General features: G+C 49.6%; 2 protein-coding genes and 1 pseudogene across 4 annotated transcripts; 2 read left to right on the forward strand and 1 right to left on the reverse strand.

Annotated features, from left to right (window-relative positions):
- Window positions 1–621, forward strand: part of LOC105988633 — a 5,914-nt pseudogene extending 5,293 nt beyond the window's left edge.
- A 1,851-nt stretch (window positions 622–2,472) lies between these two features.
- On the reverse strand, window positions 2,473–4,345 carry Slc35a4 (solute carrier family 35, member A4). The gene has a single exon (XM_013020383.1). The coding sequence runs from the start codon at window positions 4,317–4,319 to the stop codon at window positions 3,345–3,347; it is 975 nt and encodes a 324-aa protein (XP_012875837.1). The 5' UTR covers window positions 4,320–4,345; the 3' UTR covers window positions 2,473–3,344.
- Window positions 4,346–7,317: 2,972 nt separating this feature from the next.
- On the forward strand, window positions 7,318–14,096 carry Apbb3 (amyloid beta (A4) precursor protein-binding, family B, member 3). Of its 3 annotated transcripts, none has more exons than XM_013020382.1 (13): window positions 7,318–7,733; window positions 8,007–8,170; window positions 8,252–8,328; window positions 9,085–9,145; window positions 9,338–9,484; window positions 9,615–9,742; window positions 10,004–10,009; window positions 10,153–10,267; window positions 10,382–10,466; window positions 10,689–10,772; window positions 11,001–11,116; window positions 11,471–11,662; window positions 12,684–12,908. In XM_013020382.1, the coding sequence occupies exons 1-13, from the start codon at window positions 7,685–7,687 to the stop codon at window positions 12,687–12,689; spliced, it is 1,230 nt and encodes a 409-aa protein (XP_012875836.1). In that variant the 5' UTR covers window positions 7,318–7,684; the 3' UTR covers window positions 12,690–12,908. The 3 variants fall into 3 exon arrangements, with proteins under 3 accessions (XP_012875836.1, XP_012875834.1, XP_012875833.1); XM_013020379.1 differs by lacking the exon at window positions 12,684–12,908 and adding an exon at window positions 13,566–14,096 and having other exon boundaries at window positions 7,320–7,733; XM_013020380.1 differs by lacking the exons at window positions 10,004–10,009; window positions 12,684–12,908 and adding an exon at window positions 13,566–14,096 and having other exon boundaries at window positions 7,319–7,733.
- The last annotated feature ends 465 nt before the right edge of the window (window positions 14,097–14,561 follow it).

A 14,561-nucleotide genomic window follows, 5' to 3' on the forward strand; every position in this document is an offset into this window, starting at 1 on the left:
GCCTTGCATGCATGAGGCCCTGGGTTTGATTCCTCAGCACCACATAAGCAAAAAGAAAAAAGCTGGAAGTGGCGCTGTGGCTCAAGTGGTAGAGCTCTAGAGCTGAGCGACAGCGCCCAGGCCCAGAGTTCAGGCCCCATGACCGGACCCAAAAAAAAAAAAAGGAAAAAGAAAAGTCAGAGATGGCACCAGGGGCAGACAGTGCTGAGACTCCAGGCACAGCAGAACGCTGCAGAACAGGACCTGGTGGGCTTCTATGATCTGTATGTGCAAGCTACCGGAGCACAGACATGCCACATGCTGCAGGTCAGTGGGGACAGAAGGCAGACCTCAAGCTGGTGCCAAGGCTAGCCGATCAATGGGTATCTCTGAATCTGGGCACAGGTATTTTGAGCCTGGCAGGGACTATGGGAAGAGAGGGCCACAACCGCAGAGCACCATTACCGCAGCCTGCTGGCTAGTGTCCTGCAAGACACCATCGATCTGGCTTCCCTGAATGAGGAGCTCCAAATCCAAAACCAGCAACTTTGGCAATGTACAGGCCAGTCCATCTGGATTCCTGCCCTGGGGAGTAATCTGATCAGGAACTTGATAGAGGCAGTTTCCTTCCTCATTCTTTAGGGCCTTGGGAGAAGATAGGACAAAACAAGCAAGCTGTCCCTCACTAGGGATAATTACTACCACCAACCAAATAACTATGTTTGTGTCAGTCCTGGCTAAGCACATAATTTTTATAAACTCGTTTTGCCTTTTCAGCTACCTATACTGTAGGTACCATTTGATCCTCATTTCAGAGACATAGCAACTGAAGACCGAAGAGGCTAAGTAAACTCTGCCCCCAAACAGTTAAGTGGCAAAGGCCGCAGTTGTACATCAGACAAGTAGGTCACAAGCTTCACTGTGCACCCAAATCACCTAGGCAACTTAAAATAGCCTCCTGAGAAAGCAAAACCATGAATTTGTACATCTGAGCAAAACACAACAGATGCACATCTGATATTCCATAATGAACCCCCCTGATGTAATTAATACACCCTAAAAAAAGTCAAGAAAGTTAAACAGCCTCCAATGATGGGGGGAAGGGACACTGGTGAGAAAGGGGAGCGATGAGGATAAATTGTTTGCATGTATGGAAACAGAACATGAAATTTCTTTAAAGAGGGGCAAATGGGAAGAGGAGTAGGGGAGGGGGTAAGGTTGACTAGGATGCATTGTATGCATGTGGAAATGTCACAATGCAATTTTTAGTACAACTAATATATGCTTAAAATAGTTTCCCAAACCACACTGTTAGATTCTGCTTCGACAGGTCTGAGGTAAACCTGGCACTCTGGTGCTAGGTACAGAACTGGTTGTCTCTTCCAAAGAACTACATACACATTCAACACTAAGTGTCCATTTTGACAAGCTCACCAGTTATTCTAGCATGGAAGCAGGGTCTGCATTACTCTGGCTATGACTTTAAAGGACAAATGGCCACACGAATTATGAGTGAGGGAACCAGAGGAAAAGAGAGCCAAATCCATTGTGGTCTTAAGAATTTTTTTCTGGTCTTGTTTAGTTTCTCCTGTGAGAATAGTACCTTCTAGACCCAAGACTCAGTACATTCCTTAGGGTTCAAGTTTTAGGCTTTAGGGAAATTCCAAAAACCAGCAGGAAGCCAGGCCATTGGTGGCTCACATCTGTAATCCTAGGGTGCCAGTGGCTCATAACTGTAATCTTAACTACTCAGGAGGCTGATCAACAATAATCAGAAAACTGGAAGTGGCGCTGTGGCTCAAGTGGTAGAACACTAGCCTTGAGCTGAAGAGCTCAGGGACAGCGCCCAGGCCTGGAATTCAAGCCCCACCACCACCACCACCACCACCACCACCAGCAACAGCAACAACAAAGGAGGCTGGGGCTGAGATGTGGTTCAGGTCTAGTGCAGGCAGGAAAGTCTTTATCTCCAATTAACTACCAGAAAAATAATAATCAGGGGCTGGGAAGTTGGCTCAGTGGTAGAGCGCTTGCCTTGAATCCCTGAGGCCCTGGGTTCAATTCCTCAGCACCACATAAACAAAAAGAAAAAAGCCTGAGGTGGTGTTGTGGCTCAAGTGGTAGAGCGCTAGCCTTGAGCTGAAGAGCTGAGGGAAAGCACCCAGGCCCAGAGTTCAGGCCCCACAACCAGACCCCCCCCACAAAAAAATCAGAAAACTGGAAGTGGTGCTGTGGCTCAAAGTGGTAAAGTGCTAGTTTTGAGTTCAGGGACAGAACCCAGGCCCTGAATTCAAACCGCATGACAAAAAAAAAAAAAAAGCTGACGTCTTGACCCCATGGAGCACCCAATGAAAATGATGCCACTGGCAACAGCTGGGAGGATATTTTTCACTCAGTTTGTAAGGCATACCAAAATTAAGATACTCTGGAGATTAGCGAACAAAATTGTTTGATGGGAGTTATGTAACACAGAACACACAGGACAACTGCAACTGGTTGTAGGAAGCACCCTACATCCTAGAACACTTTTTATTAAGACTTTATTGCTTCCACATTTAAACATTGATTGAGCTATACAAGTTTCCTGTACCTGGTCCCAGGTCACTGTGCAGTTTCCCCAGGCTGTTGGGACAATACTATGAGAGGCAGGACCCCAAATGGGAAAGACGGTAACACCTAAGAGCCTTAAAAGTGGCAGAGGGATTCAAGAGGGCCCTTGGGGTGGGTCAGGAGTGTAAATTTAATCTAGAGCCCAGGGGCAACATTCCCTGAGATGAGTCAAGTTCCAGCCCTCTCTAGAAATTCCAGAACAAAGGCTGTGTGGGGAGCGGCACTCAGAAGGGGCCTTCAGACCTTCTCCAGGCACTGCTGGAGCTGGGGAGCTTGGTAGTGGCCTGGGTGATAGTTCTAAGATTTGTGCCACTTAAGCCTTCCTGCAAGACAGTGGATGTATCCCTTACGTGGGAATCATGCACAGAGGCTAGGCTCAAGCAGCAAGTACTAGGCCTGGGGAAGTGGGTCTGCCGAGATGACCACAGATGTCCACACCCTTAAGCAACTATCTTCATGCAGGATGGGGTTCTCAGGCCTAGGACTGATGCTCCAAATTTGTTAATGTGGAGGAACAGAGTGGGGCTGTTTACCTAACCAAACTTACTCTTCATGTCTCCTAGGGGTACCCCTTAACCCACCTCCAGAGACTAACTTGACTCTTACTTTTCCAGATTTTCTCACAAGGCACTTGTTACAAGGCTGCTGGGGAAATCCTGGTGGAGGGTGGGGGTGGGGTGGGGGAGGCCAAAAGGCAGCCCAGTTCATGGCCCCTAATCTACAAGGTCAGAAGCAAAAATGGCTATGGTCAGGGGCTACTGCCTGCCATAGTACAGGCGCACAGCCAGGCCAATGAGTAATGTGGCCAGGAAGAAGGAGGCTGTGAGTTGCAGGCGGAGCAGGGCTGCTGAAAGCACAGCGTTGACTACCAGAGAGCAGGACACAACAAACAGGCGTGTGATGCTGCTGCCGTGCTTCATGACAGCTGACATGAGCAGCCCATTTACTGCCTGGCTCAGCACCACAAGTGCTGCCCATCCTGAGAAACCCTCTAAGAGACCTGGGCCTGGGCCACCCCCTGCATGCAGGCCAAGATTCAGAAGCACACCAAAAGTGTAGAGGAAGAGGTTCTGAAGAGCCAGTGGCAGCCGCTGGCGCTTCATGAGCAGCTCTGTGTATACAGATGACAAGCCTGAGATGAGGCAGTACAGGACGAGGAGCAGCAGTCCCAGTGGAGTGATATGCAAGGGCATGGGGCTGGCAACTGCTGCCAGAGGGGGCCCAGGAAGGTTGTTCCCAGGGTCCTGAAGGCCACCTGCTGCATAGCAGGCACCTGCAGCCATCAGTAGCAGCAGTGCTAATCCCTGGCGTGCTGAGAGGCGATGCCGGAGGCAGAGGCAGTAGAATAGGGCCGTGCTTCCGATCTTGAGATTGCTCAGCACCTGGTAGGTGCTGGGGTCCATGTAACGCTGCAGATAGATCACCAGGTTGTTGTTAGCGCCATAGAGGAGGGCTGATACTGCAAAAGGAGCAGCTTGGCGCCAGGGTGGGGCTCCCTGGGGCCACGCTTGCCAGCCCAGTAGGAGGGAGAAAGCGCACAGCAGTAGCTTGGTCAGCTCAGTGAGTAATACTGCTGATGAGGGCCGAAAGGGCATGCGGCCGTCCACACGGCACAGTGCCAGCAATGGAGCATGGGCACCATACATGGCAGTAGATAGGAGTAGCATTAGGGTCCAACGGGCCTGCCTAGGACGGCCCTGGTGTGACATACCTCCATCCTCTATACTCATGGCCTACATCAGACCCTGGGTGGTCTGTGTAGCTAGCTAGGGGCAGAGGGACTGGGGTGCTTGAGGGAAATCAAGTTATAAAGCTGGCTCCCAGGAAGGGAGAGCCATGGTACATTGCCAGAAAGAATACTGAGGATCAGGGTCAGCTGCAGAGTCGAGTTAGGGCTGCTGAACCACAGTCTTGGTGCCAGTCCCACAGAACTAAGGAGGGAATGAGTCCAAGGTGCAGCCTGACAAGCCTCTGTCCACCCTCTGCAGGAAGAAAAGCAAGGATAAAGGTGGCAGAACAAGTGGAGACAGCAAATGGATGACAGCAGGAGAAGCCAGGTAGAGCATCTGTGATTGAAAAGTCTCCACCTCCAGGGCCCAGCTGTTCATCCTGCCTCTTCCATGGGATCCAGAGCTAGTCAGGCCCCTTGCGAAATGACCTAAGGTAGTCCTTCAATGTCTTCTCCACGTTGGGCACAGCATATGCCTGAGCTGCGTAGATACCAGTACAAGTGCCCACTGCAAAGCCCAATACTGCTGATGCCCTCAGTTTGGCCACCAAATAGCCAGCCAGGAATCCCTTGAGGAATGGGGAGGATAACAGTGAGCCATCCTGAAAAAAAAAAAAAATGCAGAAGGAAACTCAGGTAGGAGAAAAATGAAGGAGGAAAAATCACACAGGCTCTCTACTTTCTCTGACCAGGAACTATTCAATTCAGGCTTAGAGAATTCCACTACCTGCTTCTCCTCAGGCAGCTATGATATGTTCTTTCTTTCTTTTTTTTTTTCTCTTTTTGCTGGTTGTGGGGCCTGAACTCTGGGCCTGGGCGCTGTCCCTCAGCTCTTCAGCTCAAGTAGCTCTACTACTTGAGCCACAGTGCCACTTCTGGCTTTTTCTGCTTATGTGGTGCTAAGGAAATGAACCCAGGGCCTCATGCATGCAAGGTAAGCACTCTACCACTCAACCACCTTCCCAGCCCAGCTATGGTATTTTCTTAAAACAATTTCTCAAGATTTTGGAGCTAGAAAAGAACTTAGGAGTTCTAATTCACAATATCAGAATCCTGGGTTTGGAAGGCTCCAACCACAGAATCCTACAGAGAAATCCTTTAGGGGCCCAAATGCTGTGTATTTCTCCAGCTCTGCTTTATAGCATGGTACACCAGAAATGTGGACAAGCTTTTCCTGTCCCTCCTCATTTTCCTAATACTACTTCCCATCACAAAGCTTTGCATAGACTGTTTGATCAGTTTGAAAATATTCATTCCTCCCCACTTCACCTAGTTAGTTTTCACTTAAGATTGCAGGGTGTGTGTGTGTGTGTTTTGTTTTTTGGTGCCAGTCTTAGGGCTTAAACTCAGGGCCTGAGATTGTTCCTGAGCTTTTTTGCTTAAGGCTGGCACTCTACCCCTTGAGCCATAGCTCCACTTCTGGTTTGTTTGGTGGCGGCTAATTGGAAATGACATTTCTAATTTTCCATTCATTTTCCTGCCTGGGCTAGCTTCAAACCACAACAGAAGATCTCAGCCTCTTGAGTAATTAGAATTACAAGTCTGTGAGCATCTACCAGTGTCTACTGGTAGAACACTTGTCTAGCAAGTACAAGGTCCTAAGTCCAGACCTCATTAGCACCAACAATAAAGTTTAAAAATGAATCTCTACTTCCCATTTAACAAGTTGGGTATGGAAGCATAAAGTGAGTGGTAAAAGGAAAGGCCCTACCTGGCTCATTCCACTGTTGACCTCGTTTTCCACACGTTGCTGCAGGTGCTCCAATTGGTTCTTGAGAAATGCCAGGTCCTTAAGCTTGGGCAGAGAATCCTAGGACAAGGGAGAGGCTGGCTCCAGTAGACTTGACCCAGCCCCATTCCCTGCTCAATTCTATCAGAGGCTGGGAGTTAGGAGGAGTAGGGTGAGCCACAGAGATTTCTTCCTAGAAAATCTTCCTGAGATAGCAGTAGTAAAGGAGGAAAGGCATTGAAAAGCAAAGAGTTCACATGGGGGCCAAGTGAGGAGGGGACAGATGGAGTCTGCATCAGTAACTTTCAACAACCCATATAGGAATTTTACGCAGCAAGTTTTGTATAGAAGAGGCAAGAGAAACCTTCAGTTAGCTCTATGAGGAAAGGTCTACCAAACTATAAACCATTAACTCTGTCTTAACTAATGCGTTCCAATGCTGCACAAGGGGAAAAGCAGGCTTTTGGTAAATGTGTGGCTGATACGGGGCTTTCAAGCCAACAGTGAGTAGTGGGTCGGGGCAGGTCCCTGGACAATTTGCGGGTAAGCTTGACTCTGCCTGGGTTTTATGCTTTTATTCCCAAGGCCACCCGGAACTGAATGGAAATATCTAGATGTATGAGGCAAGAGTGCGAATAAATGACTGAGAGAGTCTGGTCGTATGTATATATAAAACTCAGTACGTGTGTGTGTGCGCGCGTGCAAGAGTGTTTGGAAGGCTGTGGTGTTAGCGTCCGTGTGGAATGGAAGGGAAATTTTAGGGGCTAGGGAATGGGCCAGAGTGGAGCGTTTCAGGATGAACAAGTGTGTGCAAGTAACTGACCCTGGAAGAGTACACACGGGGAGAGCCAGAAATCCACAACTCTCCCCGCTTTCACTGTTGAGGTAGTCGACAGGAGCCCCAGCGAAGACACAGGACACCCTCACCCCTGGGCCGTTCCAGTGCTGCCTCTCCCGGAACTGAAAAAGCATGGAATGTGAAGACCATCCCGAATGAGAATCACCCCCACGTTCACTCACCTTGTCATCCGCCATCTTCCCTGCCGAACTTGTTGCGCAGGCGCAGCCCCGCCCGTTTCATGCCAAATGCCACGGCCATCTTTACTGAGGGCGAAGGCACTTCCGGGGCATTGCGGGAAAAGAGGGGTTGGTTTCCTGGTCGCGAAACTCCGGCCCGTAGCTTCGCGCAGATATTTTCTCGTGACCGCTCCCGTCCCGTCCCAGGCTGTGTGTGTGTGTGCGCGCGCGCGCTGATGACCCGGCGTGATGATCTCATTCGTGGGCGAGTGCGTGAGGCGGATGTTCGTCTTGCCGCTCTTCCGCCCCCTGATGAGGTCATAGCTGGTGGGGTGGTGTCTGTGAGTTCGCTGGGGTTGGTGCGCCTGGCTCACACCCATGCACTGAAGCACGCTCGGACACAGGGGAGCAGGCGCCACCCCTCCACCGCGGACCGTGCTGCTCCAGGCCCGCCTCTTCCCGCCTCTAGGGCCTGTCCCTGGCCCGCCCAGTGTCAGTGCGGCGCCAGTTGGCCTGGAGGCCTCCAGCGCAGAGCCTGGGCTTGTAGGCACAGCATCTCCAGAGGTCGCGCTGGGCTGAGGGTGCGGGCCGGCTGAGGCCGGCGGGGACTCGGCGGGGCCATGCTGGGCAAGGACTACATGCTGGCCATCATTCTGGTCAACTGCGATGGTGTGCATGGAGGGGTGCGGTGGGAGGCCCCAGATCTTGAGGGGAGCAAGGGATTGTAAGGATTCTGAGACTCAGAGACAAGGTGGGGGTATGTTTGGCATGATGACTAGGGGACAAATGAACCTTGATCTTTGCATGTGATGTCTTTAGGCTGGGGGAGCCTGGAGCTCTGACATAAGGACTGCCCTATGAAATGGAGGGAGTGTTATGACAGGGTGCTATTCTGAACTCACAAATAGTATTCCCCCTCCCCTCAACCCCTTATTCCTCTAGATGACTTGTGGGGGGACCAAAGTCTGGAGGGGGAGCCAGGCCTACCCCCCGGCTGGAGGAAGATCCGTGATGCTGCAGGTACTTATTATTGGCACGTACCCAGCGGTAGCACCCAGTGGCAGCGCCCAACCTGGGAACTAGGCGATGCAGAGGATTTAGGCAAGGTAGGTGGAGTGTGAGGAGGGAGCCAAAATTCAGGTGTGGATCTAGGTCTGCTGCTACACTGACTAACTCCCACTCTACAGGGGACAAAGGGGATTTGGGAGCTGCGTCCCCCAAAGGGAAGATCCTTTTCCAGCTTGGAGAATTCACTGGACCGGAGGTAACAGGGATAGCCCAAGGAAAATAAAAGGCTTGGAGTTTGCATTGCGCTCCAAAATACAGCTTTTTGGACCCACAGCTTTGTAGCTCAGATTCTGGAGTCTGTTCCTTTTAGGGCTGTGTTCTCTGTGCTTGGCTCTGCTCCACATTCTGGACTTTTAGTATTGTGAATTTTGTCCTTTGTGCTAAGCTCTTGTGATTAGCCACACGTTTTCTATAATCTGATCTAGATCTCATCCATTGTTTTAGGCTCTGTTTATGGGGGCAAGGGTCCTAGGGTCTCTTGTTTCAGTGCACATTTTGAACACATTTTTTTTTATGGGTCCAGTTGTGGGGCTTGAACTCTGGGCCTGAGCACTGTCCCTCAGCTCTTCAGCTCAAGGCTAGTGCTCTACCACTTGAGCCACCATGCCACTTCCGGCTTTTTTCTTTTTGCTTATGTGGTGCTGAGGAATCGAACCCAGGGCCTCAGGCATGCAAGGCAAGCACTCTACCACTGAGCCACCTTCGCAGCCCCTTTGACCACATTCTTATTTGTGATTTCTATTTTGTGCCCTTTGCCTGTATTTTGAATTTTGTGTCAAATTCTAAGCCACAGTTTATATTGTGTTGGGTCTTATTCGTCTCTGGTTTTACATTTATGGCACTATATTTCAGGTCTTGACCTACATCCTGTGCTGATCAAATAGTCTGAGCCTCACCAGTGCCTCTAATATAGGAAGTACGGTCCTCTTACCAGCTCTGCTTTCTGTTCCAGTAACTCTCTGACCTGGCATGGCGAGGAAGCCTACATTCAGAGCCTGGAGCCAGGGGCTAAGGTAATGACTTGAACTGAGGACCCCCCCCTTTCCCCTGGGAATTGGAAGATGCCAAGGGAAATATCAGGGGTGGAACTAGACTGAATAGAGGTGACCAGGGACTAAGGGTGTGACTACCAGATGGTTTGTGTTCAGCACTTGCCACCTTATTCCATCCCTACTCATTTCTGTCTTTTCTACTGAACTTGTCAGTGCTTTGCAGTCCGTTCTCTGGGTTGGGTAGAGGTGCCAGAAGAGGACCTGGCACCAGGAAAGAGCAGTATTGCAGTCAATAACTGTATCCAGCAGCTGGCCCAGACCCGCAACCGGAGACAGCCCCCAGATGGTACCTGGGGTGAGGTGAGTTGTTTTGTTTTTTTTTTGCCTTCCAAGGGGTTTAACATATGGCTGAGCAGAAGTGATTCTTCTTGAATGTCTGTTTTGACTCCCACCCTTATCTGATCTCTTGGCCAAATTCTGTCCTTGGAAGGGCCAGAACATGTTGATGATCCTGAAGAAAGATGCCATGAGCCTGGTGAATCCCCTGGATCACAGCCTGATCCACTGTCAGCCTTTGGTGCACATCCGTGTATGGGGTGTGGGCAGCTCCAAGGGCCGGTGAGAACTTTTGCATCCCCCCAAGCAAGAGCTGCTTCTCCCCCCTGCCCCTCCCTAACTGCAGGCTATGATCCCCAGTGATGCTGATCCCTGGCACTTGAACCCCTGGATACAGATCCTCTGACTTGGACCCAGCACTGCTTCCCTTGCCTGGTGGAGCCCTGGTTGGGGAGGGTGGGCCCAGCTCAGCAGGGACTGATTGGGGCAAGTCTGAGAGGCTGGGCTGATTGTCTCCTCTGCTCTCACATGCTTCTGGAACAGTGACAGGTATGTTACATCAGTTACCTTAGTCTCAGTCCTGACCTCCCTATTGTATCTCCACCTTATCCCTTATTTGACTTTGAAAGCCTCCTGCAGGCACAACAGGCTGTAGCCAGCCTCTACCTCAGCTCCATCTCTGCCTCTGCCAGGGACTTTGCTTTTGTGGCGGGTGACAAAGACAGCTGTATGCTTAAGTGCCATGTGTTTCACTGCGATGTTCCTGCCAAGGCCATTGCAAGTGCCCTACATGGACTCTGTGCCCAGGTAAGGGCCAGGGAATGTGGATGTAGAGTTGGGACTGAGGCTTCCGAGGTAGTCGGCTCCTTAATCCAATTTCCCTCTTTCTCTGCACGTCATGCTGGCTGCATTGCATCTTAGATCTTGTCAGAACGAGTAGGGGTTAGTGGTGATGGCGCTTGCTACTCTCCAGATCCCATTTCACCTGAAGATCTGCCTCGGCAAGGTATGGAGAGGGGTATGCACCATCTGGCTGCTTTGGCGAAAGATGGGGGTGATGAGGGAGTGGGGCGAGGGTTAACTCTTTTTGAGGTGTCCAGTCCTAGGGATCCGAATCCTTTAACTAGAGGAACATCCGTGAGATTTCCCTGGGTCCAGACCCATTCAGAAGGGTGAAGAAAGTGGTGCTTGAGAGAGTTTCCATGCCAGCTTGGTGTATATATTTCAGTGGAGTTGCTGGATGCTGTGAGCCAGGCTGCTCAGAAGTATGAGGCACTGTACATGGGGACTCTGCCAGTCACCAAAGCCATGGGTGAGAACTGAGGGAGCCAGGGGAAGGTGGGTAAGGCAGGTCCACCACCATTTCTCAGTCTTCCCATTGCCTCACATAAAATGAAATGTACAAGTGTTTCTAACAGAATTCTAAGCCTAGTCTTAGCTGTTCTCACCTCTCTCTGAATCCCAAGACAATGAAATAAACCTAGGTTATCCTTGCAGACTCTTTTCATGTTAGACATCACAGTAATCATGTCCTTTCCAGGAATGGATGTACTGAATGAGGCCATTGGTACTCTCACCGCACGGGGGGACCGGAACACCTGGGTCCCTTCTATGCTCAGTGTGTCTGACTCTTTCATGACTGCACATCCCATGCAGGTACCAGAAGAGGGTAAAGTTGGGGGCTGTAAAGAATGAGCGGAGAGGGCTGGGAAGTTGGCTCAGTGGTAGAGCGCTTGCCTTGCATGCTTGAGGCCCTGGGTTCGATTCCTCAGCACCACATAAGCAAAAAGGAAAAAGCCGGAAGTGGCACTGTGGCTCAAGTGGTAGAGCACTAGCCTTGAGCTGAAGAGCTGAGGGACAGCGCCCAGGCCGAGTTCAGGCCCCACGACTGGACCCAAAAAAAAAAAAAAAAGAGCAGAGATAATGAGGAGGCTCATTGCTTATTGCTGGGAGATCTTAGAGTGTCTGGCCAGTACTTGGGCTTCTAGTGACTAAGCCTGGTATGGGCAGGCAGAGGCTGGTGCAGAGGAAGAGCCACTGTGGCAGTGTCCTGTTCGTCTTGTGACCTTTATTGGTGTTGGCCGTGACCCACACACCTTTGGGCTCATCGCTGACCTGGGCCGTCAGAGTTTCCAGTGTGCAGCCTTTTGGTGCCAGCCCCACGCAGGGGGACTCTCTGAAGCTGTGCAAGCTGCCTGTATGGTGAGTTAGGGGTGGGAATGGGGGTTGCAACTGCTCTGTACTGTGGACTGGTCTCAAGATCAGCAGCCTCCATAGATCACAACATAGTGATCCCAGGGTCTACTTGAGTCCACAAGTATTTTGGGTTTTATGGTGGTTTTGGCAAGTTTTGGTAGTTGCCAGTATTTAAAGGCCATGGTATTTTACAAATAATTGTTATTCCCGCTTTTCTTAAAGTATGAGGAGCTCTGACACAAGGTTCACATATAAATTTCAGTCTGCAGCTGTAGTTGTGTAGGGGCTGTGCTATATAAAATGGGTATTGTTTTGTTTTTTTTTTTCTCATTTGTCTCATTCAGGTTATTTCTTAGTGTATGTGGGCATACAAATGTCAGCTTTTTTTTTTTTTTTTTGTCAGTCATGGGGCCTGAACTCTGGGTCTGGGCACTGTCCCTCAGATTTTCAGCTCAAGGCTAGAGCTCTAGCACTTGAGCCACAGTGCCATTTCTGCTTTTTCTGCTTATGTGGTGCTGAGGAATCAAACCCAGGACCTCATGCATGCAAGGCAAGCACTCTACCACTAAGCCACCTTCCCAGCCCCCAAATGTCAGCTTTTTAAGCTACATTAGTTCAGTCCATTTATTTGCTCAACTTGTATGAGTGCTTACAGGCTCTGGCACTATATTTACTCTAAGGAACTCAGCAATATAGATGGTCCATAGAACCCTTAGAGCCGAAAGAAACTAGAAAGATGTTACACACCACAGGACAATGGATGAGATATTCCTTCAGGGATCAGGAAGGCTACTTGTAAGAGGTGATAGAAAATAGAATCAAAGAGGAAGTGACGCAAGTGAGGGAATGGAGTGGTTAATTGCAAACACAGGGAACCTCATCTGTGAAAGGAAGAGAGAGACTGGTGGTGTTGAGCATCTGAAAGAATGTAGCCTGCAAGAGAGATGTAATGATAGTTGAGGGCAGTAAGGATGCTAGAAGCCAGGTATGGAAGACCCTATAAAGTGATGTTTATTTTATCTTAAAGCACTAAGAACCCCAGAAGGATTCTGAGTGGGACTGTGAAGTCAGATTTGTGGATTAGGATGACCACTTAAATTAAGTGTGGGTAGAAGATTGGAGAACACAAGAGAGGAGGTAAAAAGGCTAATTACACTCTTTGGTGAGTCGTTCAAACAAGAGATAATTGGGGCAGTTGTATTCAGAAAAGATTAGGACTTCAGCCCTGTCCCTTGACTAAGAGGCAGCTTTACCAAAGACTGGTTCAGAACAGTAAAATGGAGGAAAGGCAGCATAGTAGTAGTCATAGTTGAGTTCAGGCTTAGCAGTTTGACAAACTAGATTTGGGTGCCAACTCCACCATTTTCTGTCTCTGTATCTCAGTATCTTCACTTAGAAAAATGGGACAGCCAGATGCTGGTTGCTCATACCTGTTAAACTTACCCCTGTAATACCAAATACTCAGAAGGCTGAGACCTGAGGTTTGGGGTGTGAAGCCAGCTCAGTCAGGGAAGTCCATGAAACTTCTTTCTACAATTAACCACCAAAAAGCCAGAAGTAAAGTTGTGGCTCAAGTGGTAGAGTGCTAGCCGTGAATAAAAAAAAAAAAGCTCAAGGTTATTTCCAAGGCCCTGAGTTCAAGCCCAGAAAAAAAAGAAGAAAATGGAGATAACACCTTATAAATAGCTGGATTGAGATTGTTATGTAGACCCCTTACTGAGTCTAGCTCTCCTTAAGTTCTCAGTAAATGCCAAGTTTTATGTTTTTACTGTTGGGCTACCAGGGATTTATATAGTAACTTCAGAGATGACTATCAGCCTCATATCAGAAGCCTTGGCCAGTTCCCTGCCCTGTAGAAGATTTCAGTGGGCAGAAAGTAGCTGCATCTTCACATTCCCCTTCTCCCTAGGTTCAATACCAGAAGTGTCTTGTGGCCTCTGCAGCTCGAGGCAAGGCCTGGAGTGCTCAGGCCCGTGCCCGCCTGCGGCTCAAGCGGACCAGCTCCATGGACTCCCCAAGAGGTCCCCTGCCTCTCCCCCTTCTGAAAGGAGGAGTCGGGGGTGCAGGAGCAGCCCCTCGAAAGCGGGGTGTCTTCTCGTTTCTTGATGCCTTCCGGCTGAAACCTTCTCTGCTCCATATGCCCTAAATTGGTCTTAGAGAGCTGGGGAAGGAGGCTCAGAATCGATGCCCAATTCTATTCCCCTTCATTCCCCAGGGGCCAACAGCCTCTCATCTCTACCTGCCCCTGCCCCTTGCCTATCTTCTATTTATTATCTAGTTTATTGTTGATATAGATGACTGAGAGGCCCTGCACTACTACTTAGGCCCCTGGCTCCCCTTTCCTTGGGTCCTTGCCCCTGTCCAGTCCTGGACAATTGGCTCTACCTCAGCAACACTTTATAGCAAAACCAGTGCAAATAAAAATCCCTCAGTGACCTCATTAGGTGTGAATATATTGAACCTGGGATAAGGTTGGGGGCCAACAACCTGTGTGAAGTGTCTGTGCTTGGTGACTGCCCATAGTCACACGAGGGCATGGATAGGTTGGAGATCTGACTCCATTCAACAAACATTTACTACAGTCTTTTCTGTACCAGGCACTGGATATAGGTACTAGTTGAGGGACTACCTTCTGAGCCTCTCAGATGAGAAATGAACAGAAGTCAAACAGGTGGAAGATACAACCAGGAAATCTCAGAGGGATGTGGGATAGAGGTGAGACTTCACCTGGTCTAAGGCATTTCAGAAGACTTTCTGAAGAAGTGACATCTGAGTTGAGTACTGAAGAAGGTGAGTACTGGTTAAAGAGCCTGGAGAAAAATGAATTCTGAGGTTGTCCAGAGAGGTCCATTCAGCTAGATCAGAGGCGCACAAATGGATCCAAGTATGAACTTGCGCCGAAAAG

The sequence above is a fragment of the Dipodomys ordii genome, unplaced genomic scaffold (genome assembly GCF_000151885.1).
Source record: "Dipodomys ordii isolate 6190 unplaced genomic scaffold, Dord_2.0 Scaffold50, whole genome shotgun sequence".
NCBI classification, from domain to species: Eukaryota; Metazoa; Chordata; class Mammalia; order Rodentia; family Heteromyidae; genus Dipodomys; species Dipodomys ordii.

Bases quoted from the DNA above. Each gene is read 5' to 3' on its own strand.
- Slc35a4 (XM_013020383.1), bottom strand. From the start codon at position 4,319: ATGAGTATAGAGGATGGAGGTATGTCACACCAGGGCCGTCCTAGGCAG.
- Apbb3 (XM_013020379.1), top strand. From the start codon at position 7,685: ATGCTGGGCAAGGACTACATGCTGGCCATCATTCTGGTCAACTGCGAT. The intron at 8,329-9,084 runs GTAACAGGGATA...TTTCTGTTCCAG, and splicing joins GAGAATTCACTGGACCGGAG to TAACTCTCTGACCTGGCATG. The intron at 11,663-13,565 runs GTGAGTTAGGGG...CCTTCTCCCTAG, and splicing joins CTGTGCAAGCTGCCTGTATG to GTTCAATACCAGAAGTGTCT.